At 40.8% G+C, this 24645-nt stretch overlaps 1 protein-coding gene across 7 annotated transcripts in view; it reads left to right on the top strand.

The window, feature by feature from the left end:
- LIMCH1 (LIM and calponin homology domains 1) overlaps nucleotides 1-24645 on the top strand; it is a 166680-nt gene that overhangs the window by 107447 nt on the left and 34588 nt on the right. For 5 of the 7 annotated variants that reach the window (XM_021393727.1, XM_021393730.1, XM_021393726.1 and 2 more), the window contains exons 7-11: nucleotides 1152-1347; nucleotides 5601-5850; nucleotides 17292-17525; nucleotides 18424-18672; nucleotides 19550-19585. In XM_021393727.1, coding sequence (XP_021249402.1) covers nucleotides 1152-1347; nucleotides 5601-5850; nucleotides 17292-17525; nucleotides 18424-18672; nucleotides 19550-19585 — 965 coding nt within the window. Of the gene's footprint in view, nucleotides 1-1151; nucleotides 1348-5600; nucleotides 5851-6528; nucleotides 6796-11922; nucleotides 12214-13453; nucleotides 13709-15405; nucleotides 15751-16438; nucleotides 16724-17291; nucleotides 17526-18423; nucleotides 18673-19549; nucleotides 19586-24645 lie in introns of all 7 variants that reach the window. The other 2 variants (XM_021393732.1, XM_021393733.1) reach the window with 2 other exon arrangements.

Raw genomic sequence — 24645 nt, 5'->3', positions numbered from 1 at the left:
TGCCAGCGACGGGTAATGCCTGGGCAGTCAGGGCCGGCGGGAGCTGAACTGAACGTAGCTTTTGTGCTCCAGCAAGTGGTGACCAGGGGGGTGCTTCTTAATTAGGAATTAATATTCAAGTGCTTCTGGAAGGAAAAAGAGAAACAACAAAAAAAGCACATTCCAGCCTCTTTGGGTCACAAAATGTCAGTCTGATAATGGCACCCACATTTTTGACTTTACTTACTGTCGAGGGAGAAAAAAACAGGTTTATCTTTGAATAAAAGTAGTTATTTTTGTTTTTCTCTGCCTGTGCTATTGTAATTAATGTTAAGACACTCTCTAAAACAGGGGATTTATTATAATACAGGGGTGAGGATGGCTTCTATTGACCTTTTCCCTCTGCTGGAGTTTCAGTGTTTTAGTATGTGCTGCTTGCACTGGAAAGAATTTATAATCACAGGGCTGTCAAAGACAACCATTGTTCTCACTGCTCTGAACATGTGGGTCAGCTACAAGCGCTTTCATATCCCCCAGAGCCAGGAGCTGGCAAAGAGTAAAGAGCACAACTGAATTCTTCTGAGGCATCAGGAAAAGCATTTTGCATATTTTTCATTGCTGATTGCTTCAGAAAGACATCCCTCTTTCATAACAGGAATTTCTCTTCAAGGTAGAGGGAGGCTGGAGCACACTGCTTCATTATTTTGCTGAGCTGAAGCAGCAACAACAAATGCTGTCTGCTGGTGTCCCAGCCAGATACAATAGATAGGCAAGGGGAGGGGGAATCCTTTGCAGAGCAGCAGACTTAAACCTGATGCAGGCATGATGTTAGAATTGTAGTGCTTTTGTTGCTGCCATGGACTATGAACGACAAGTCAAGTTTCAGGTTTCTCTTGGTTTTGATCACTTTATTAACTTGGTTGTTGCAAATTTTGCACAGCTTATAGATCTAATCTAATAAGCATACTTTGCTCTTAATCAGCATAAAATTGGGTTTATTGCAAGCTTGCACTTTTGTTTTGAAGGGGAAAAGGGGCAGAAAGCAAGGAAATCTTTTTCAGGGGAAGAGGTTTTTAGTACTTTGGAAGACATTGCGTTATCTGATGTGTAATGAATCTCATTGGTATGTCAGTGGCTTCTTTCTGAAGAGGTACCTGCTGTACTTCATGTAGGAAACAGAGGATATTGAGAGCCCAAAGCGCAGCATTCGTGACAGCGGCTACATAGACTGCTGGGACTCGGAGCGCAGTGATTCCCTCTCCCCCCCGCGCCACGGCAGAGATGATTCCTTTGACAGTCTGGACTCCTTTGGCTCCCGCTCGCAGCAGACACCGTCCCCAGATGTAGTGCTCAGGGGAAGCAGTGATGGTGAGTACTTGTCGCCACGAGGCGTGCGTTGTCTCTGGAGCAAACGTGCCTTTCAGAAGCTGGGCACAGCCTCTGAATCACGCTAATCCTGCGGGAGAGCTTCTCTGTGAATGCTGATTTGTGCTCCCCGAGGTTCAGATGACTTTGCCAACAGCTAACTTGAAGTCTGTCTCAGTTCGGATAGCATAGCGCTGGAAAATGAGTTACATCATTGCAGTGTAATTTTATTATTGGGATAGTGATTTTCTGGGTTATGGTGTAAGAGGATGTTATGCAGACTCATTTTAACTTTTAAGCTAGGCTGGACCAAGAAATAAAAGTGCAGGAAAAGGGGAAATACTGATGCGAATAAAACGTTGCCTAAATAAACCCTAGACAGATAAATGACCTAGAAATATCTTGGAAATGTCTGATACTTGTCAGAGTTTTGAAGTCTGATATAAAACATGCCACCAAGTGCCATGTGAGCTTTCATGGTATTCAGAAAATTGGGCAACTGAACAGCTCCCACCATCAGAGCTGTGGCTGTTTCTGTACCCCTTTGTGTCCAGCTCCTGGCTTGCAGGTGGTGTGCTGCTTCTCCATCTTTCTTGTCTTGTTCCCAGAGGCTTCCTGAAGCTTGCAAATACATCACGCTGTGTGAGGAAGGGCTTGCTAGGGGCAGGTGTAGAGTATGCACTGAGGTTACCTGCTTTGAGCAGGATTCTAGGTCAGAACAAAGGATGCTTGATTCAGACTCCATCTGCTTGGTTGCATTCACGATGAATGAATGAATAAGTTGAACTTCATCATCAGATGAAGTTATATTCCATGCATGAATCACTTCTCCTTAGTAATGTTATTAATTTAATAAAAAAGGAAGGTCAGAAAGATTTTTTGGTAGGAACCAGATGTTCATACTGCTTTTGGCAGTGTGAAGGAAACTGGTGCTAATCACAACCGGATGCCTGAGAAATTTCCTGAGGTGATGGGGAACTCCTTAAAACTGAAAAGCTGGCAGGGAGAGCCAGTATCACAGATGGATTGTAAAGGAGCTGTGGGGGAAAGTAGGGCTACACTCTGCTGCTCAGCTGTTCTGAGTGGCATGTGTTACGCGACTGTTGCTGGTCAGCCATCCAGATCCAGCCACTGGGACTGATGGCTTGAAGAAGCTTCATGACCCCTCAGACACTGAACTGAATGCAGTCTCCATGTTGGAAACCATTTTTCTGCTTTCCCAAATGAGGCAAAAGTGTGTTGTTGGCAAGCAGGAGCCTAATTGAGAAGTGTTTCTTCCTCCTGGCTTCTCCCTGCCTGCTGCGAGCTGCTGGGCAGCCTGTTGCACCCCTCCTGAAGCTGCTTCCCATGAACTTCTGCTGTGTTAGCAGATTTTTGTAAGGTTTTTTGGTTGCTTGTTTGCCATAGCGAAGACATACAGTCTTGTCACATTCTTGAATCCATAACAATCACAAAATAAGATGCAAGCATACAAAGTTTGTTCTTAAAAAATTCATCTTTAACCATCTCCAGACTGGGGGTGCATGCAGATATAGTGTGCACATGTATGGCTTATTCTGAAGACCCTTTCTAATGCATCCCATTTTCCCTACTTGCTGCTGCCATGACTTCACAGCTGTCTCTTCCAAGAGTTGCAGCTGAGGTGTAGCTTGGCTGACCTCTTTTCTGTCTAACCTCTTCCTGCAGCCCCAACAGGCCAGTGTTTCACTCAGCTGCATGTGTTTGTTGATAGAAATACTATATATACAAAGCTGGAGGGAGGAAAAGATACTGCTCGCTTTGCTTTTCACAGATAGGATCTTTATTAACCTAATAATATGACAGTAAAATGAAATTATGAGTCCTTGTACTCCTAGAAAAAAAAATGGATGGAGATCATGTAAGTGATTGTAAAGCAAAGATGAGTTAAGCTAGAAGCATTAAGTAATACCACCTTCACTGATGCCATCTGTGATCAGCATCTCTGTTCAGGTACTGCTGTGGTGTCCTACGTGGCCCCAGAATAGCGTGTTAAAATCAGTAGAACTGGAGTTCTGACCTGCCCCAGAGTCACTGATGTATTCAGGAGCGTATAAATCCTTTGCTTGGCTGGCAGTTGTGCACGACGCCTTTTATGAACTCATGTAGGTCCCTTGACACACTGCTGTGTGCAAGTCTGTAGTATATAACTGCTTGTTATGGGCTGTGGAAACTGGCTGCTTCTTCTGCTTGGAAATGCAGAATAACAAAATTAATGTTATAAATGTAAAGCACAGCTGCGTCTTCCATTGAGTGTTCTGGCTTAAAGTGATTTATTTTTTTTTCAAATCTCAGCTGAAAATAATTTTATGAGTAAAAGATGAATAATTAAATAAGCTGTTTTTCTTTGAAGTACCAAGCTTGGATATGCTCGTAGGCACACAGCTAATGAGGGAGAGGAATCTCTCTTAATTCATCTGCTACTGTGGTTATCTATTCCAGCATTTCTGTCCACCTCTTCAAGTCTAGTTTTCATGCAATACAAAAATAAACACCAGAAGAAAGTGAAGAGCAAAGAGAATAGCAAATAATGTGAAGGGATCTTTTCACCTGCTTTGAGCTCCTCTGTGGCCCTGCTCAGTCTAATGGTATTACAGCTCTTCAAACCTCTGCTGTCCTCAGACGTTTGTGATTTTATGGCTGTCTCTGATTTCTGTTTAGACATAGGCAGAGGTTCCCAGTCACAGTGATAGCTGTCACACGCTCTTAACCAAAATTGTCCAAGCAAAACCTTTCTGGCAAAAAGTACATTGTGAATTTTGTCTTTCTAGTTGATTTCCATTGTGTCTTGTCTTGTTTTACTGTTCCCTTTCCCTCTTCATCTCTCTCCATGCAAACACTGAATCATGCAATCTGCTGCAAAAGCTCTTTGTAAATAACATTCCTACCATATTTAGACCTCTTTTCCTTCACCCTACTTTGAATTATATGCAAGCTACTTGTGATTTTTATGACTTCATTGTTTTCAGTTTTTCATGAGGTAGCTCAGTGAATTAGCTAGTAATTTATTAGCATAGTGAATTAGCAAGAGAACACAGTCTGGGTGGCTTCCTTCTCTCCTCAGGGAGGCAGAACAGCTATTGCATATGTGGGTGTTGCCAAGGGGCCAAGCGCCAGAGAGAGCCAGCGCTCCATAGCTGGGAGAGGGTTTGAATGCTGGTGGGAGAATTGGCTGTGTGTTTCACTCGCTTCGCTCAACGAATGAGGGACTGTGATGATGTTACACTCCTGGGAGCGAGCTATTTGTATGGCTTCTCTGTTAATTACTTTAAAAGGTGTGATGGTGCAGGGAATCTAGTGAATGTCTATGAAGTGTCTTCCAAAATGGCTGTGAGGGCAGTTCAGCTGGAAATGCTCTTCAACGTGTTTGCCCTACCGTTTGGGAGTTTTATTTGCAACTGTACTTTCAAGCCGGAAAAGTCTGTCCTAACCTTTGTGAGTACAATTTTTAAGTGGGTTGTGAATATCAGGAAGCTTAGTTCATTTGTACAAAAATAATCTCTCAGCTCTGTTAATCTCCCATCTTATTCTCTGCAGCTCTTTATTTTTCTCTCACCTGTTTTCTTTGCCAACAAGTATTATTCAGTCTTTGCAATACTGCTCTAACCCACGAACTCTGCAGGTTTTCATTTTATGTCTGAGGATGAAATCTCTTTGTGTGTTTTGCACTGGACTGACTAACCAGGCAGCTGGTGAGACTGGAGACAGACAGCCTGAGTCTTCTGGTCTGATGCTTATTCTAAAATTTTGATCTAGGATGATGCTGTGTTCGTTTAAAGTGCAGTTAATACGTGTATGCAGAAACATCCACAGATCCCTGCTATTCTGATGATGCAGGGTGTGCATCCCTTTTTTTGTTCAAGCTTGGGATATGGAAGTGTAAGTCTAGGTTCAAGAGAGTGAACCAGGTCAAATGTACCCATACATACTACCAGGAGTCAGCTGGACATAAGTCAGGTAAGCTCCTGTCCTGTGTGAGTAACAAATCTGGCTCAATCTGACCCAGAGTTAGAATATCCTGCATGATGACCTGTGGCTTGGAAAAACTATCTACTATCTATGTAGGTACTGCAGCTACTATCTTCACTAGCTGATTTTAAAATACAAATACAGGTAAAAATGATTTCATTTCCTGGTGCTCACATGCTGTCATTTTTTTGGTGACATCTTCTCTGATTTATAATTTAAAAAAAATCAGGATGGAAAAGAAGAAGGATTATTTTCTCCTTCCTCACTAGGGAGAGGAAGTGACTCAGAAACTGACCTGCCACACAGAAAGATGCCAGATGTGAAAAAAGATGATATGTTGGCGAGGCGGACCTCACACGGTGAACCTAAATCAGCTGTGCCTTTTAACCAGTACCTCCCAAACAAGAGTAATCAGACTTTCTATGTACCTGCTCCACTTCGGAAAAAGAAAGCTGAACGAGAAGAGTATCGAAAGAGCTGGAGCACTGCAACTTCACCACTGGGAGACAGACCTTTCAGGTAAGACTGGCCTCTTCAACTTCTCCCTTCCTTGGTGACGATGCTTTAACACTTAGCTAATTTGCCTTCTTTTCACAAAATATGTGAAGTGCCTTCCACTGTAATAAACCTCTTGCTGAGATGGTACTGATAAATTGTAGCAATTAGTGAAGGTGGTAGAAAAGCAAGGAGTGAAAAACCATTGTCTCAGTGTCATTATTTTACTATACAATGTACTATATGTCTTGTGTTTGACAAGATATTGGTTACTGTGAATACCATGGCTCTGGTCTCAAACCCAAGGCTGGACAAAAATATTGGGGATAACCTGTTTCAGTTCTCAAGACAGTTGCTCACTACCAAATGATACTGATAAGTAATATTTGATGTACTTAATCAAAATAGGTAATGTTCGTGCTGTTTTTTTTTTAACTGATTTATTTGTATGTTGTATCCTAAACAGTGGTATGGTTAATGTAACTGTGACTATATACTTCTGCATGCTGTTTTTGTCAACTGATATTTCACTGTTGATTAGGCCTCAGAGCAAATTCCAGTAAAGAGCATTATCATCTTCCTGCTTCATTCATCAGACTATTGTTTGACATCTTGATAAAAACCTAACTTCCTTATAATAAATAAATATCTATGTACCAGGCACAACATGCATTAAACTACCTTGTATGTATAATTCAATAGCAAACCTGAAACCATAGAAGAAGAACAGAGTGAAACATCAGGACTGTGGGAAAAGGAGAAAATGGGCTTCGTGGCTCCTGAGGAAAGCCCTGTTAAAATTCAAGCAGATTTGAATCAAAATGAAGGAAATTCCATAGACCGATCTCTTTCATGTAGTGTAAAAGAAACATCATCACTCAAGGGAAAAGATGAAGCAGAGATCAGAAAGTTAAGAAGACTTGAACAAGCTGGCATTAAGGTCATGTCAGCTGCCCAGCGCTATGGCAGGTTAGCCCAACAGTGTGGGAATTTGTGCACGCTTCACATTTTTAGGATTGGCTGTAGTGTGGGCTTCCTCAATCCATTGCAGTTTCACTTCTCCTAACAAAAATCCAGTCTGCTAAGAACTCACAATGGCTAGCCTTTTACTGAAGGTCTTGTTATAGAAAAGCTTGTGATGTGGCAGTCGTGCATTGGAGAGTTGTATGATGCTAACTGTGTTTGTGTAGAGTGGTTGTATTATGTTACAGCATAATGTAAACAAACTCCAAGGAAACTGCTACACAAACTACTTGTCACTTTCCACTTAATGCTTTCTTGCATTTAATAAAAAAACCCAACATGTAAATATATATTAAAAATGCTTTCCTCGGGCAGAAGTTTCAGAGACGTACTTGCTGGCAATGCAATGTTTTAGTTTAGTGACTCACACTTTTAATGTGGTTAATATTTTTAGCTGTGTTAATAAATGATGCATTTATTTTTAAAGGCAGGAACTGTAAAAGAACAGTGCTTGTGAATACATGTGCTAGTTGAAGCATGGAGACATAGTTCAGCAATCATGATTTGACTGGCTTTGGCATAGAGTATCAGTAGTTATTCACTTATTACCTGCATTATTTATTTTTGGATGTAGTTCAATTTGGTTATTTCCTGTTCTTTAACTGGATGGCTGAATGATGGCTAGGCTCACTGCCCATGCCTTTTCATGATCTGATGTCAAATCCTCATGGGGATGGCCGGCATAAGCAGAGTTTTAATGTGTCCAAAGACTATGCTCTTATAAATGATCAAAATGACTTAGCGAAAGGGAGAGTATCCAAGTGTCCTCTCATATAAAACATTTTATTTTGAATTGTTGAGGAAAATCTTCATCACATTCCTATTCTGATTGAGGCAATTTCCTGAGATGCAAATTTGGTGAAGCATGGGGTGAAACCCTGACAGTGAGTACTTTAGCAGATGCTGGTCTAGAATCTGGGCTTTGGAGTGTAGCAGTAGTTGAATGTACAGCTCTTAGGTTGTACATCTTGTTAGTAGATACAATTAAGCTTATCTGCAGCCATATGCAAATGTCACACAGTCCTCTTCTTAGGTCACTCAGAAACTCAAGAGCCAGTATTTGCTTGTGGCTGCAGGCTACTACTTAAAAAGCCAAATACTAATAAGGAGTAACTGTCAATTATAAGTTAGTCCCTCAGGCTCAGTTAGTGTGCCAGTTGATCAGGAATCCATAAACCGGCAGGAATCAAGCATTATCATCTTCTAAGTCCAAGTCTGTGGTACTCAAGGTGATCTGTATTATTAGCTTGTGTTTAGCAGGGCTGCACACAACAAATAGTACTATTTCCATCAGGAGGATATGCACCATATTATTTGAGAGCCCCTTTTTGAACCCTGCATTTGATCTACTTTCTTCTTCTCCAGGTAAGAAGCACATGTGTGCAAATGTTTGGGTCTCTTTGGCATCAAATTGGATCTTCTCTTTCCTTGGACAATCCACTCTCCTGACAGGGCTGAAAGAGGAAGGAGCAGGTACAAGCCATGCTCTCTCCTTGTACTCAGGAAAGGGAACTCCTGGAATTTGGCAGCTCAGGGAAGGAGGAGCTGCTGGTTTTCCGCCCAAGCTGAGAGTCAAGAGCAGAGCTTGGAAGCCCAGGCTTCACTGTAGTGAAGCAGTAGCCTGCTCCTGGAGGCTGTAGAAAGCGTACTGGGGACAGAGGTCTGTAAGGAACGTGGGTATGAATGTGAAAGTGGAAGACTAACAGATGAGGGGAAGAATTGAGTGGTGATACTTGAGGATACAGCAGAGCATTTGATCAGCTATATTAATGTCTCATTCTTATTCCCTGTTCTTTGAACCTCTCAATTTCTCTCTTCTTGGCATCAAATTCAAATTTCTGTGCACTAATGGCACTGAATAGTTCTCCATCTCTCTCAGTTCTGTACTGTGATCTTTTCCTTTTGCTCTTCCATTGTCTTTGTACAGTGTCAGCTTCTCTTTTTTTACTTAAGGTTCTCCGTTGTTTTCCACTTCATCTGAGTTATTTACAGGCATTTTCCTCTGAACTTTTTGACCTCTAGATGACACTGGCTGTGACTTTGTGTTCTGCAAGGCATCTAATTGTTCCTTAAGCTGAAACTCAGTGGGTATGTTTCTGGATTCGGCACAGGAAGAACTTTAACTTGTATGCAAATACATTGTTTGCTTAGAATCTAAGTTCTTGTCTCCATTTCTGTAGCACGTTGTAGGAAAGGACTCCACTGACAAATGCATGCGAAAAAGCATTCACTCTTCCCAAAGGAGTATATCATCTCTTTATAGCACAATGTTTTGTTGCCATGTGATCCTCCATGCTTGGTTGTTGCATGCATCTGTCTCTTATTTACACTACTGTATCTGAAAGATACAGATCAGATTCATAGAGACTCCCTAAAAAGAGGAGAAGAATTTATAGATGATGGAGAAGGGGAGGGAAGGAGAGAAATGTGAGCAAATCAAGAATTCTTGGCACATTCTTTGCAAAAGGGATGTGGACTCTTATCTTGATGGAGCATGAGCATGCAAAAGCCTCTCATTGTTCTGAAATGCAGTAGAAGGATCCACAAGCCTGGATAGGACTCTGTTCCATGGAGCACAAAAATCCAGGGTCTGGCACTCTGGAAGGTAGCACCTGCTGTATCAGCGTGGACCACATGTTGTTTCTGTAAGGGCTGGGGCTGGGTGTGCAAGAGCAGTTGGCAAATCTGTAGTGAATTCTGACCCACCGCAAGTTTCACAGCTACACTCCTTGCTATCTTTATGGCAAATTGACCCTAAAAGGTACTTCTGGAACTGTCACATGCTGATTCAGGAGACCCAAAAATGTCACAGCTTATCTCCAACTCCAGTAAAAACAAAATGTAAATGAATGGAAAATATTCTTAACCTAGAAACTATTGTGGAAGTCTAGTTACATGGGAAAAGCTGTAGGTTGTTCAGTTACTCATTACAGTGACTCACAGTTGTTAGTTTTTGAATTTTTTAAGTCCCAATTTCTTTGTTGCTAAAAACACCCAGAAATTGCATGGTTGATGCTCTATAGCATTGATGGGCGTGAGACTGGAAAAATCCATTTGTTTTTACTAAAGAATCACTTGATTACACATAACTCTTAGAACTAATACACACAACTCTTAGAAAATAAAAGCATAAAGAAATGCCCCAAACCTACCTAGACAAATAAACATTCATCTTACAGATCTTTGTTTAAGAAGTAAATATAAACATGATTTAATGGAGTATTATGTGATTTTATGCATGTCTTTCATGTCTAGAGTTCTGGAAATTGTTTCCAAATTGTTAGTTTTAAAAAGAAAGGGTAGTAGTACGACTAGGAAAGTCTGATGAAAGATTCATCAATTTAATCATATTCTATGGCTTACTTGGCAGAACGAGTCCCAGTGCATATATCTAGTACTTGTTCTCTTTTCTGCCTAAAACTTTCAGAAGAACAGTTCATCTACCTTAGGTCACTATATTTTCTCTGCAGCTTATAATGGGAGAAACAGATTTCTTAGGCAACCATGAATGGAAAGGCATTTTTTTTTTAATTATTATTTAGATATTCCTGTGAGTGGAAGCCAAGGGATTGGACAAGTAATTGCTGATGAAGGGTTGGAAATGTGGAGCACCGTGAAACATCCAGCAATCCAGACCCATCTGTTCCAGCTGTTTGAAGCTGTTGTGAACAGAGGTGCACACAGAGGGAGAAGGACACTGTTCCCTTTGCTACACCATCTGCTCATGTTGTGTCTTGCCTTACATGAAATCAAGATCCTTCACAGAGATCTATGGAAGAAGTTAACTTTGGCTAGTTTAAGAGCATCACTAACGTGATCCTGTGCATTGCAGCACAACAAGGCAGTTCTATATTGCTCTGTTTCTGATGCTGGAGCCAGGCTGACCTGTCAGAGTTGCTTTATGGCTTTTCAGTACCTTCCTTCTGCAACTGTATTTAGCAGTGTTTTGAGAGGACAGCTGAAGTCATGAAACAAGTGGTGTGTTCAGTGGGCTTACAGGGCTTTAAAATGTTTAGAAATATAGCTAATTATAACACTACTGTTCTTCTAAAATAGTAGAGAATTGCAGCAACCTTAAGCTGTTTAGATTTGCTTTTGTAGTGTCAGTTTGTTTAATCTTAGTTGATACCTTTTTGTTCTTTGGTACAGCAAGATGTATTGTAAGAAAGAGGAAGAGTTGGGATATTTGCAGCCTACAAAATTGCTGCATGGAATATTCTAATTCTTGATACTTGAACTTCCAAAAATATCAGTGAATACAATGTAGGTTTCAGACAGGAGAGTCACCTAGCTCTTGCCATCTGTCTCTTCAGTTTGCTTAAGAATATTGACTGCTACAAGTTACAATAAGCTTAATCTTTCTGGGCACCAGCTGTCAAGCGTCTTTGTTGTTGTAATCTTCAGTAGCAACAAGATGGTAGTGTAATTTCTGAGCAAGGCAGATGGCCCTGTGCTCCAGAATAATGGGATCTCCAGCACACTGTACACCCTATTGCATGTCAGCATTGGTGCTGAGGGCTTATATGGGGGAAAAGGGAGGTTGGTTAGAGAAAGAAGAAAGTGTGGATGTGTGTGAGAAGAAAAAGCAGTTAGGAATATTATGGCATGCAGCCTCAGTGATTACTCAGATCTTAAAAAAATTATAATAAAAAAAATGAAATGAAGCAGAGCCTAAGTCCCAAAAGCTGGTATTTCAGGGTTCAGCAGTGTTGGCCAGGGATCAGGTATTTGCATCAAATCTTTTTTTTTCTTTGAGATGTTTGAGAAGTTTAATCATGCCATTCATAGTACTGCATTCAATGCATCTTGTATGGTAAGCTAGTTCTTACTGTTTCTTCTAGTCATAGCTAAAAAAGTAAAGCTCCAACGTGGCTGATTTTCTGTGTGAAGTCCTTGTAGATTTTTTACCTGTGTATCATTCACTTTATTTATAACAAGTCTTTGCCAAATCTAACAGCAGCCTGAAGCGCATTTGATTAACTGTGCTTGTGTTATGACCTGGTGATGCGTGTTGCCACTCCCCTCTCCTCCCCTGGTGCACCAGGAGCTTTCTTTAATTTTGGTCTGTGTCAGTAAAAAGCAAACATGTGAAGACAGTGGAAGCACCCCAGACATCATCCTTCGCAAGGAAAACCCCTTCATGACACGTTATCAAGGGAAGGATTCTGGCTCAGAAGATGAAGCTGCAAGCAAAGTTCCTGATTTAGAAAAGGATGACTTTGCCACCCGGAGAGCCAGGATGAATCAGCCCAAACACGTAGTTCCATTTAACTCCTTTATAATTGGACCCTATACACAGAAAGACAAAAGTAAACTGGAAGACAATAAAAAGCCATTGAAGGTGGAAAAGCAGGAACCTGCAAGGTGTGCATTCATAGTCTTTCTATTATAATGCTTAATTTCACAATGCATGTCGCTGTGTAGGGCTAAAGTTGTCTTGTCTACAAAAAACTTCAGGGTAAAGTGATGCAAATGCTTTATCAAAAAATGAGCAGAAAAAAGATACAGCTTACCTACTGTAACTTTCTATCAGAGTATCAAGACCAGGAGCTCATACTGGCTGAGTGAAAAATAACATTTTCATTCCCTAAGCTGAGGCAGCTCATGAGTGTGAGTAGTGTCAATTAGAAGATACGCTTTGTGTGCTGGTTCCGTCTTTCGCTGAACATTTTAGAATCATGCTTTTGAATGCAATTTTTTCATCTAATGCTATTTTTTTAATACCCCGTGTAAATCATGGCCTCAGATAAGTCTTAATGCACGGAATACCTGCACCTGCTGTACTGCACTGAACTGTCACATATAAACCTAGTGTTTCTTTTATGATATTGCTTTTGTAAATGGAGCATGGCTTAAAGGTTTCAGCCTAGAAAATCTTTATTTTCTTCTGCTCAGTGATTCAAACCTATATTAAGTTGCTGTATATAAGTATCTGCAAGGCAGCCATCTTTTTCAGGAAACAAGTATCTTGATTTATTTGCGCAAAGAGAAATGATCCTAGATAAAAACCACTATATACATATTGCAGGGGACCTTGATTGTAATAACTGTTACATTCAAAAAATTCTTGTAATATTTAGTAGCTCTTTTACAATTATGCAAAACCTGTCTTTTTGTTGCTGGTTTGATTATATTAACATTTTGTAATGAGTGGTTTGGCAGGGCGTCTGAAGAACCCATAACCAGATTTTAATATTCTAATGCTATTGACATGATTCTAAGATCAAAGAAATTCTCTAGTATGTTTGCAGGCAAAACTTGAATTCACTTTGCTAATAATATGCAAATGACATATTTGTAACTATTTAAGAGAAGGCTTATTACAGAAATGCTTAATACAGTAATAACTCCAAGATTTCTGTTGCTTGAGCTAGGAACAGAAGTCATGCAATCAAGTGATCTCCGTGGTAGATGAGCAGAGTGGTGTAGATGGAGTCACTGGATGTTGAAACTTCTTGCGTTTACTTCCTAAACTAAATGTAAAAATAATCTGCTTATAAATTCAATTTTTTCTTCTTGTGCTCTGAACCTCTTCTATTGACACTGACTTATCATTGCTCCCTCAAAATGTCTTCTTGCTGAAATGGAACATGTGTTTAATTAGAGGAAGCCAGGTGCACGTTGCATCAGCAAGACAAACAATGACACGCAAAGAGAACCCACTTCAGCAGACTGAGAAGAATAAATCAGAAGAGGAAGAAGAGGTGAAAGTAGTTGATGCTGAGAGAGATGATTTGGCTAAACGAAAATCTCAGTGTGTCCTTCCTCAGCTACAAGAAGATACGATTTTTGTGAATGCCTCTATAACAAAAGCAGATCTGGAGACCTGGAAAAGGTTGAAACTGTCAGGAGAGTCCAGGTATTGTTTCCTCCTGTGGACAGGTTTGGCACTGCAGGAAGCATGTTCATTTTGTCATAGTCTGTTTGTGTGTGTTTGTGTTTTTAACCTTGAAGAACGCCTTGATGACAACCAGTCTTCACCTATTAAAATTTTCATGAGGCATCCAAAAATCTGCATAGGAGCTCTATCTCTCATGAAACAGAAATGTGTCCATTACTTAGAAAAATGCAGTAGTTCCTACACTGGATTCTCTTAACATCATCTCAGCAAAGTTCTCCTTTTGTCTTGTGGATCAGGCTGCTCTGAAGCTGCTTTAAGCTGAACAGCACAAAGGTTCACATGGCACTGCTATCTCAGTAGTCTGACGGTGCTGCTAATAGCAGCAGAATTTGGGGCATTGTACCTTGGGAGAACTAACTGAGAATCACAGAATCATTAAGGTTGTAAAAGACCTCTAAGATCATCTAGTCCAACCGTCTACCTACCATCAATATTGCCCACTAAACCATGTTCCTAGGTGCCACATCTACCCTTTCTTTAAGTGACTCCAGGGATGGTGACTTCACCTCCCTGGGCTGCCTGTTCCAATGCCTCACCACTTTTTCTGAGAAGAAATGTTTCCTAATGTGTAGCCTGAACTTCCCTTGGTACAACTTGGCCATTCCCTCTCATCTTATTGTTGTTACCAGGGAGAAGAGGCTCACCTCCTCATCACCACAGCCTCCTTTCAGGCAGTTGTAGAGAGCCTCCTCTTCTCCAGACTGAACAATCCCAGTTCCCTAAGCCGCTTCTCATAATACTTGTGCTCCAGACCCTTCACCAGCTTTGTTGCCCTTCTCTGGACATGCTCCAGGGCCTCAATGTCTTTCTTGTAGTGAGTGGCCTCAAACTGATCAGCATCTCTTTGTATTAATATGTCCATACTGCATTTGAGACCAGAGCTAATGTATCTGCATGGCATCTTACTGTGCTGAGTAAATATGCCAATGCTATTTGTCACTACAGCAGGGGCTGCAGGGGCCGTCACATGGCATCAACATGCTTATATTGCAAGCTAAGTCTCCACAAAGTGAGCTGGTATAAAGTGGTTATTCTAAGCTATTTCCCTGCGGAGATAGACCATAATATATGCAGGTGATTTGTGACTCCAGTAGGAAAGGGTAACAACTCCTGGGCTTCCTGTTTAGGCGCATGCCATTTTCCAATTAAAGGTAGCCATCTGTTCAGGCATTCTGCTAACAATGTGAGTACTGTGTAATTCTAGCTCTAATACAAACCACCAAAAATCAATCATTCTCTCATCTCAAAGATATTAGTAATCTCTCCATTACATATGAAGTGAATTATTAAATTGTTCTTCAAATCAAGATTCACTGCTCCCTTCTCAGGATGGGTGAATTGCCCTTTGTGGTGCTCTCGTGCCACTGGCACCCCGGTGTGACAGGTGGGGTGCACTGCTGCTGCAGTCTCAGGTCTGCGTGGGCTGATGAGGGAACTATAGCTTTATCAGGATAAAGTCCCAGTTTTTGAATGGGCCATGGAGTTTTCCCAACAGGTCCATGGACTTTATCTGTCAGATCACAGTGTGCCACGCCCTTTTTTATCCATGTCCTTGAATTTTAAAGTAGAACCCCTTTAAAAGCTTAGGAGCATTTAATTTGCTTTAGTCTGGGGTCTTATTTGGGATGAATTCTCTTATTCCTCATTCTGACTAGTGAAGAAGATTGCAAATGTCCCAGTGACACTCCACCAGCAGCTGAAGTCACAGCGGAAGCAGCAGTCCAGGATGATTTTGCTGTCCGCAAAGCCAGAGCAAACAGAAAGGCTGGTAGTCTCAAGCAGAAGTTTGTGCATTTTGGGCCAGTAACTGAGATTGATCAGCAGAAGTGGGACAAGCTCAGCATCGGCAGAGCTTCGCGAAGGTGTGAAGCAGAAGAGGAAAGCAGGAAAGACAGAGTGGAGGTTTGCTCGGATGTTGAAAGTTCTCTTCCAACCATTGCTGGCAGTCTCCAGTTTGCTGAGCACAGTGATGCAGTATCTAAGCCACAGAATGAGCCCAGGTATTTGGTGTGGCTTAGGATGCACTGCTGAGCTGGAATCTGGACCTGTTCCTGCAGGAGGCTGGGCTGCATGGGAGTGGCACATGCCTAGGAGCTGCTTGCACGCACAGCCCTGTTCAGAAGGCATCTGATGCTTTCCCAGCATCATAACATGTTTAGAGTTATGCAAAACAGTGCTGTGCATATGCCTTCCAAGCGCTCACCTCGACAGCTCTGGCTAGTGGTGAAATTGCTGGTATCTCAGAAGCTATCTTGAAAGCTTTCTGCCTCTTGATTTCCAGCAGCTTTTCTCTGCTTGCTTTCAGTGCATTAGGTATTTGCTGCTCAGCTTTCTGGCCTCACTGCTGTTCAGAAAATGCTTTCCTCGGTCCTAATGGATTTAGTTTCTTTTTGAAGATGTAGTGCTGTGAAACCAAGGTGTATTGGTGCTCTGTGTTTCTGGCATTTATCTGGAGAGAATGACAGCTCATGTTAACATATTAACAGAGCTTACTTTTTTTGGCTTTTCTTTAATTGCTTAGTTTTTTTAAGATTTTTTTAATGAATGCATTTAGCAAGCAATTTATTCAGAGAAATTTGTGTGCTTATAAAGCATTTGCAAGTTGAGTTGAAGGACTCCCCCCCCTTATGTTTCATTTGACTTGAGAATGCTCTGTCTACCTCGCGCTCTTCATGACCTCCTCACTAGTGAGGTAGCGCAGTCAGATACAGATGAACGTTGCAGGAGCATGCCATCAGCTGTCCCTACTGTTGATGTCATCTCTGAGAAACAAGCCCTGTGCAGCTTGAACAAACAGCAAGAAAGCACTGAAGAAGAAAGCAGTGGGCATTTACCAGACGTTGAGAGAGACGATATGTTGGTTAGAAGGATGGGGACCTTTCAGAGGCGCACGACTAGCACTGTTCCAATACGTTGTCCTCCCCTGTCAGTAGCTCAGGAGAAGGATTTGAAGACTCCACGGGAAGCAGAGAGGTCAGAGAACAGAAGCAGATCCCTCTGAGCTTCATGCCTGGTTTGTGTGTGGTGTGAGCTTGGATCAGTCAGCAATGTTATTCCATTCTCCGTTCAGCCTTTAAAGATGTGCTTTACTCATTCATCATGGCATGTGTTCTGTTTTATGAAATTACTTACAAGAATGTATCCTATGAACATAAAACGGTCTGCTTTCTTTCATAATATTTAAATACTTCAATTGTTAATTGCTGTTCAGCATGAAAACAGTCTTTCATCTTTTGGGGGTATTTCTTTTGCAATCCATGGTGCTTTCTCCAGAGTTTTATGCCAACTTTTAAGTGAATAATTCCTTGCATATATTTTTATGCAGTCTCCACCTTCTAACATAACACCTACATAAGTGTGGCATTCAGTGTAGTTTCCTCTTGCTCTCACTCCTTGCACTGTAGTTAAAGATGCCTAGTTGTCCATCACCCTGCAGCTGTGTTTTGAGTAGCAGTACCCCATGTTGCCTCAGCAGCCACTTGCCTTTGGGCAGTACAAGTGAACATTATCATGGAACAGTGTCACTTGTCTCTCTGAGCAGTACTGTAATGCAAGAAGAGAGCCAAGAACAGCCTGAAATCCCTCATCAGCAGAGTGGTGGAACAGAAAACAAAGTGAAGTTTCCAGACCCGCAAAGAGATGACATGCTGGCCAGAAGAACTGGAGCTTTTCTGAAACAGCCGGGGCCAAGTGTTAAGCAGTTCCTTCCCATGCCATTTTCAAAACAGCAAAATAAACAGGGCACAGCTAGAGAACTTGAAAAGAAAGCTGTGAGGTAAGAAAGTCTGCTCCCCTCTTTCCCTTGCAGTGGGTCCTGTGGACTGTTTGTCAAGATCTCTTGATCAGGAAGAGTTACTGTTGACCCAGCAGATGTTTCTTCCATACTTATCCTTGAATCTATGCTAACTCATTCTGCTCTAATAGGCAATGTAGATTTTCTGGCCTTTTTGGTAGAGCCTTGTAAAGACTCAGACCAAAGATGTAGTGGATGCAAAATTCTAACAGCATGTGGAAATAGGTATCTATATAGCAAGACTCTGTTACGCTTGTAGAGGTTTCTACTTAAATATGAGCTAATCAATAAAAATATTTCCAGCTAGAAACAGAGGTGGTGGGTATGGTAGATGAGATGTTTGTAGCTTAGCTGATGACTCCCAGACAGGATAAGGTGGCTCTGGAACTAGATCCCTCCTGGTAAGGTTTGATGTCTTTGTTTAGATGAGCAGCACAGTGTGGGGAAGATGGAGGCATAAGCCTTTGAACAGAGCCATGGGTTGGCTGTTTGAGCCATGTGCAAGTGAGACTGGAAAGTTGTCACTCATCAGCTTCTTCAAAGTACATGAGAGAGGAAGGATACACATGCACCTGTGTGCACATAAATGGAAAAGTAATGTACAGCTTAGCCAGGAGTGGCTTGGTCTTGAGAAGATCTTCAGTTGAATAGCTTAGTTAAAATATGTACTTAAAACTTGAATCTTTGGGAATTTTATGTTACTGGCATAGAAGAATGGTAATACAAGCGTTTTACTCTATTATAATTGTTTTGTGCACCTATAAGCTGTGGGTTTGTAGAATTTTTTTGTTAATTTGCAGTCACACTTTTCATTAGTATATGTGATTTTTCAAATGTTACTTAATATGTTTCTTTGCACTGCTGCCTTTGGCTCACTCAGGCCTGAAAAATCTCCACAAGTCTGCATTACTAGCTCTGGAAAACCTGTAATTCTACCTCAGCAAGAGCAGCAGCAAGGGCAGGAAAGATGCAGTCTCCCTCCTGCAGGACAAGAGGATACTGTGTGCACTGCCCAAGTGGGTGATTATAGCCTTAATGAAGTCCACCTTGATCAAACATCTAAGCTTCAGGTGGTTCCTGAGGAAAACAGAACTGAAACATTGTCATCCAAGGATGAGCATCTGCAAACGTGAGCTCTGTATGGTGTGAATCACGCAGCTTGTACACCCTTTGCTTTTCTACTGTGTGTGCACTTCAGAATTCAGATTTTGCATTGCCTGGTGTGTTTTTAGTCCAGACTAAAATACTGTATGTCTGTACACATTTCTAAGAAACAAAAAGAGTATTTGTGTAATGTTTTCTTTTCTACAACTAATGAAAGCAAATATTTGATTGCAATATTTATGTGCATACAGAAATTGCTTATGAGTAGCAGAGGTTCAGCTGGACTCTGCTGGGCATCTCTAGAGATGCATGTCTTGCTTCTTTATGATCAGAAAATGTTGCAGTGTTGACTTTTGTATTTGATGTTTTTTTATGATAAATCCCAGATACAGACATGTCATTTGCATGACTCTAAACAAGACAGTCACTCCAGTGAATGACACTGACTTGTGTATTACCAGTACCTTTTTTCAGCTGCACCAAAACAAACAAAAAAAGGAAATGTTATGGTAATGTTGATTTGAGCACTGCTGTGGAATGTAACTGTTTTGTCTCCATTCATCACATATGTGACGCTTTAATGTAAATGTCAATCTATTGTCTATTTTCAATAACTATTTTCTACAACCACTTTAGGTATACTGTAGCACATTTTTATAATGGGGGCATTAGGCAGGGAGGGATGGATGATGTTTTGGGGCAGTTTGACCTTCGGATGGTTCATAAGGTAAGTGCTGTGTGTTGAATAGATCATCTCTGAACAGTATGGTTCGTTCTCTTTTGGTTTGCTTTACCAGGACAGATTGGATGTTCAAGGGAAAGTTAATCAAATCGTATGGGTCCAGTTGCAATTAATATATAATGTATTTATCAACACTCTAATTTTATATTTGGTCTTGTAGATTCGGCCCCAGAACTGCTGTGTCTGATGACGCAGAGTAAGTTGTCTTGTGTTCACAAGATTCTGTTCTAAACAACTTACACTGCATGCTTTCCAGTCTTTCTACTAATTTAAAATGCAGTTGATGCCTCATAATTATTTTGCAGTGTTCCAGCAAATAAATTTTTCAGGAAACACTGAAAAATGGAATGCAACATGGCTTACATTGCAGCTAAAAATAATTTATATATAAAAAACTCATAAAAACTGAGCATAACACTAATGTGCAGATGTTGCTTAAAGCATTATTACTTCTTTTTTTTTTTTTTTTTTTTGATTCTGAATTTTCATTGCCTCTAATCCATTATAGGTTAGGAGATTTGGGTTGAACCTGGACTGGGTATTGGAGGGAAAGAAACCCAAAGTGTGACCTATACTATTAAACCAGGAAAAAAAAGGAAAGCCCAAAGTAAAATAAAATTCATTGTGATTTTCAGAATAGTTGTCAGGAAAACAAATCTTCAGCTGTTCCATTATTTCATTTTAAAGCTTTCTTTTGAATCCCTTCTAGGCTGGGTCTACTTTAATAATATACTAAACTCTTACTTTTCTTAAACTTCTCACCTCAGTGCTTTGCATTTAACAAAAGGAGTAAGATGGGGGCATTTATTGCACTTAAAATTTTTGTGTGGATGCATATGGGCTGTAGTTCAGAATAATGAACAATGTTATTTAAAAAGCCATGGTGGAAATGTATCAGCTATTTCCAATTACAAAGCGCAGGAGTTCAGAAGCAAATAAATAGCTGAGGACTACCCACATAATAGTGTCTTTAATATCCTTCTTCTGTTCACAGAAATGCATACAACCTTCTCTGTCTCTCAGATTAAATCACAAAATAAAATGGCATAGAGGGTTTTTTTTTAGTTTACAAGATGTGTAGTGCATGAGTATATTTCCTTTATGCTGTGCAAAGCCTGTGTCCTCTGCCCACAGAGCCACAGAGTAAATGGGATTATTTTCAAGAAGCAGAAATCCTATCAATCAAAATAAGAGATTAGATAGCATAACAACACAGAATTCTCATCCTTTACAGTGGCGCATCTCCTGCCATTTCATAGAGCATTACCTGTCTCACTGATTTGCTCATTTGTTTCCCCACAGTTCTGCATGTCTGCATTAAATGCAAATATGAGAGAAACTACATGGAGGCATCACAGTGTGTTTCGTTGTATTATTTGAGAGTAGTGAAGATATGAATAAATCATATTGTTTATTCCACATGGATTTTGTTTAAAAAGGCAAAACAATAAATGTTCAAGCCTTATTGTCATCCCTTCCAGATGTGCCGCAGTTTACAGAACAACTATTTTCCTAAACTGTCTGTAAAGTTCTTATAAATATGATTGTATTTTTCCTTCTGAAGTACTCAGAAAAAATCTAATAAAATGTGGCTCACAAGTAGGAAAAATAAATTGAACTGACACTTTAAATGCTTCCAAAATGCTTGTCAAGTCTCCTTTGAAAATTGTGACTTGGAATGAGCCCTTAACTTGGATCTGTTCTGGCAGCAGAACTCCCATGTTAGACTGACCAAGTTCCCACTGCTGGTTGGTGACCACCAAATTGTGTCAGCAGCCCCAGGGCTGTCTCCAGCTCCCAAAAAGGCAATCCTCAGCATAAATTGGAGTAAAGGAGACAGCCCTGGCTAGTTGTTGTGATTGCTTGGAGTCCATAGCCATTATTAAAGGCATAGGACAACAGTGTGAACACCGCAGGAGGGCAGCAAGAGGTTGCCTGTGGTTCCCTCTTTTCTTTCTCTGCTCCCAGACTTTTCTGTGTTCTTCTGTCAGGTTTCCAGTTCCTGTTGCTTTCCAGTGCTTCTCCTGTTGCATTCTACCCAGCCTAGGAGTTAGAGCCCTTTTGTGTCTGGCTGGGGCTGTGCCGATATTCTGGGACATCTTTGTTTCTCTCCAGATTAGACTTAGCAAAATGGAGGCAGAAAACTCAACAGGTGGTACAGCTGAGCACACTGTTATGTGGCAAACTGCTGGCAGTACAGTCTCTCCTAAAGAGGGAGAGGCACAAGAAGGTTGACTTCATGTGGTTGAAAGGCATGGATGTATCTCTTCTCCTTGCAGTTGCCTTCCACATACCTATCACGTTGCTGGTGATCAGTTCCATTCCCATTTCTCTAAGAGATGAATTTTGCTGGCAGTGTGACAGCCCAGTGTTCATTTAGGCTTATGCTTTATACTTTAAAACCAACATATGAATTATAGTGGGCTGAGAATTTTGAGTATTTATTGACTAGAGTCTGATTCTTTAGCCATCCTGTCTCTTTTTTATGTTTTGTTAGGGTTTCTTAAATTTATGTTTATGAATGGTAATGTAGCCACATAATAAATGCTTTGCATAAATATTTTAACATATTCTTATAAAAATTTTACTGTATTTCTCATTTTTTAATTATATAGTCTGAACACTCAAGTTCTTGAGGATATTTTTATTCAATACTTGTTTGGACTTGCTTAAAAAACAACAACAAAAAAGCTGTACAGCACCACTGACAATAACAACTGTAATCTGTGAGAACAAAGTAGTGTAACTTAAAAACAATCACAGTATCCCAAAGAACCAACCCTTCAAATTATACTGTTGGTCTGCACAGTGTTTTTTCCCTGATCTTTGTCAGAACAGCGTATCTGATACTGGTCAGCAGAAAGGCCTATTTCTTCCAGACGTTGCAGGTGCAATCCCGAGAGCTTTGCTTGTGGCAGAAGATTTGTGATCATGAGTTCTGTTTTGTTAAATCTCCCCATTTACTTGTATGCTGTCTGCCTGCTGACCTGGCATATGGTTGAAGGAAGAAGTAATTCTAAGTCTATTCATGCAGGTATTGACAAACTGGAGACATTTGTAGCTTATATAAGCGATTTGTAAATTATATAAGAAAGGAAGAGGAAGAAATGATGTTGGACTCCTAGTGAAGGTGTCTTCTGATGGAAACTATGAGTTCTGGCCTCTTTGGTTTTCTTCTGTAGATGAATTTGCCTGGCAGAGAAATCCATGTAGGCCATCTGGTTGGCCTTTTCCACATGTTCGGGAAATGAGGTGGATCTTGTCATTGGCTGTTATGTGTTGGTTGGAGCAGGAAACAATGCTTTGAGATGACTCCTTCAGATTGCTCCCTTGGGGAGATAGATTTGCGCAGTAACATGTTACTGCAGAGCTGCTGTTTGGTTGAACCTATCTGGCTGCTTATAGCTGCTGGCAGTGAAGGCCCAGCAGCATGAGGGGATAGCTAAAACAGAATGTGCATATGGAGCTGTAGTGCATGGTTTGATTCCTGGAGTAGGTTAAAGCCTTTTCCAGGGTGCCTTTTTTATTGAAGTGTTAATGGCAGTAAAGTCGTTGTTTTGCTATGTTTGCTTACTGCGAGTGAAGGCAGGGAAAAACACAAAATTAGCTTTCCGTTGGGATGTCAGGATACCTGGTAGAGAGTATTTTTATTCTCCCACCCCAGATGGCTGAGAGCTAGTCCTCACACCCTCTGCTAGAAGCAGTTATCAGCACTTCAGGTCTTCTATTTTCTCCTACTCTAAGCAAGTGAAATATTCTTCGATGTGAAGGAGTGGTACAAGAAGGGATCTATACCATCAGTTAGACCTAGCAGGAACAAAATGGCAAATACTTAAGACTAAAGGTTTTTCATAGTATGAGTCTCAAATGCACTTAAACTGGAATAAACCCACTGAGGGTTACGTTATGCATCTCCCAACATCCCTCGCTAGTCTGCAAAATAGAACTGAAAGTTAAATGTTTCTTAGTAGACTTTTAGTTTTAAAAATAACAAAACTTGCAGTGTCTTTGGGTTCTGTTGCTTAAGAGTGTTCCAATCCAGTCCTGAGCAATGTGACCCTTAAATTACCCACAGAGAAACCCGAAGAAGTGTACACCCTCAGTATTTTTTTTAAGGGATGAAGCATGGTAATATGCTAACCTCACTGTTTGCGCTTAAAGGCAATAGGGTGTGTATTCTGTCTTGTGTTTCTGAATATATGCCCACTAACAGGATGGGATCTGTGCATGTCTTTTTCCATCCGCTGTCCAGACCTTTCCATTTTCCCTGAAGAGTGGATCATTCACATCTTTGCTTGCCTGAATACAAATGCCAGCTAAATACATTTATACACAGCTTTCAGTGTGCATTCACTCCAATTACTGTGTACACAGTTGCCTACAACTCTGTCTTCTTCATTTGGTGCTTCTCCTGCTAGTAGGCTCACCTACAGCTGCAGATGATCATTTGGAAACTGCTGTGAAATCACCTCCTGTGAAACTGCATGGCTTTTTTTTCCCCTTTTTGCTTTTTATGGCCCAGATGAGGTCATGTCTCACTAATAATGGGTAGTGGGGGGGAGTAGTAAGTACATTATCTTCATGTGAAGATCTTTAAATAATATGAATGGTGGTATAATATCAAACCATTACCTTTTTTCCTTTAACTCTCCAAAGGTCAGAGACAGAAATAGCATGTGTATAAAGAAACTGTTTTGTCCTGAACACAATTGTTTGTTGTACAGTCAGCTTTCCCTTTGTTAGGTTAACCATATGAACAAGTTGGTGCTGATAGCATTGAGTTTCTTTGAGGCAGGGAGGGGAGAGGAGGCGACATGCTGTGTGCGCTGCATGTGCTTCTCTGGGCAGGCTCTCCTGGCTCCTGTAGCAGTAGCATTTAGCCAGCCACGCTACCCATGATGTATTTCTCAAGCCTCTCTTGTTTTACAGTAAAATGCAAGCTCTGTCTACAACAGAATTGGAGGGGTCAGTGAGAACTCAGTAGGAAACATTCTTCAAAAACTTAAATATTCTGAACTCTCCTCTGAATAGGATAATTTTAACAAAAGCTACTGTCAGAGTTTTATTGTTAGTAATGCTTCAGAGTGAGAGACGAAGTTGCTGTTGGCTAACAAAAACAAGAGAAAATTGAGGATTACAGTGCCTGAAGTACTGTATGGAAGTCATATGGGTGCTAATTGATCCTTCTTGAGGATTGCTGCTATTGGGAGCTCTGTAACAGTGCAGGTGTCTGATTCTGCTGGAGCACCCTCATGT

Source organism: Numida meleagris, chromosome 4 (genome assembly GCF_002078875.1).
Source record: "Numida meleagris isolate 19003 breed g44 Domestic line chromosome 4, NumMel1.0, whole genome shotgun sequence".
Lineage (NCBI taxonomy): Eukaryota > Metazoa > Chordata > Aves > Galliformes > Numididae > Numida > Numida meleagris.
This window is presented reverse-complemented; position numbering and strand designations above follow the sequence as displayed.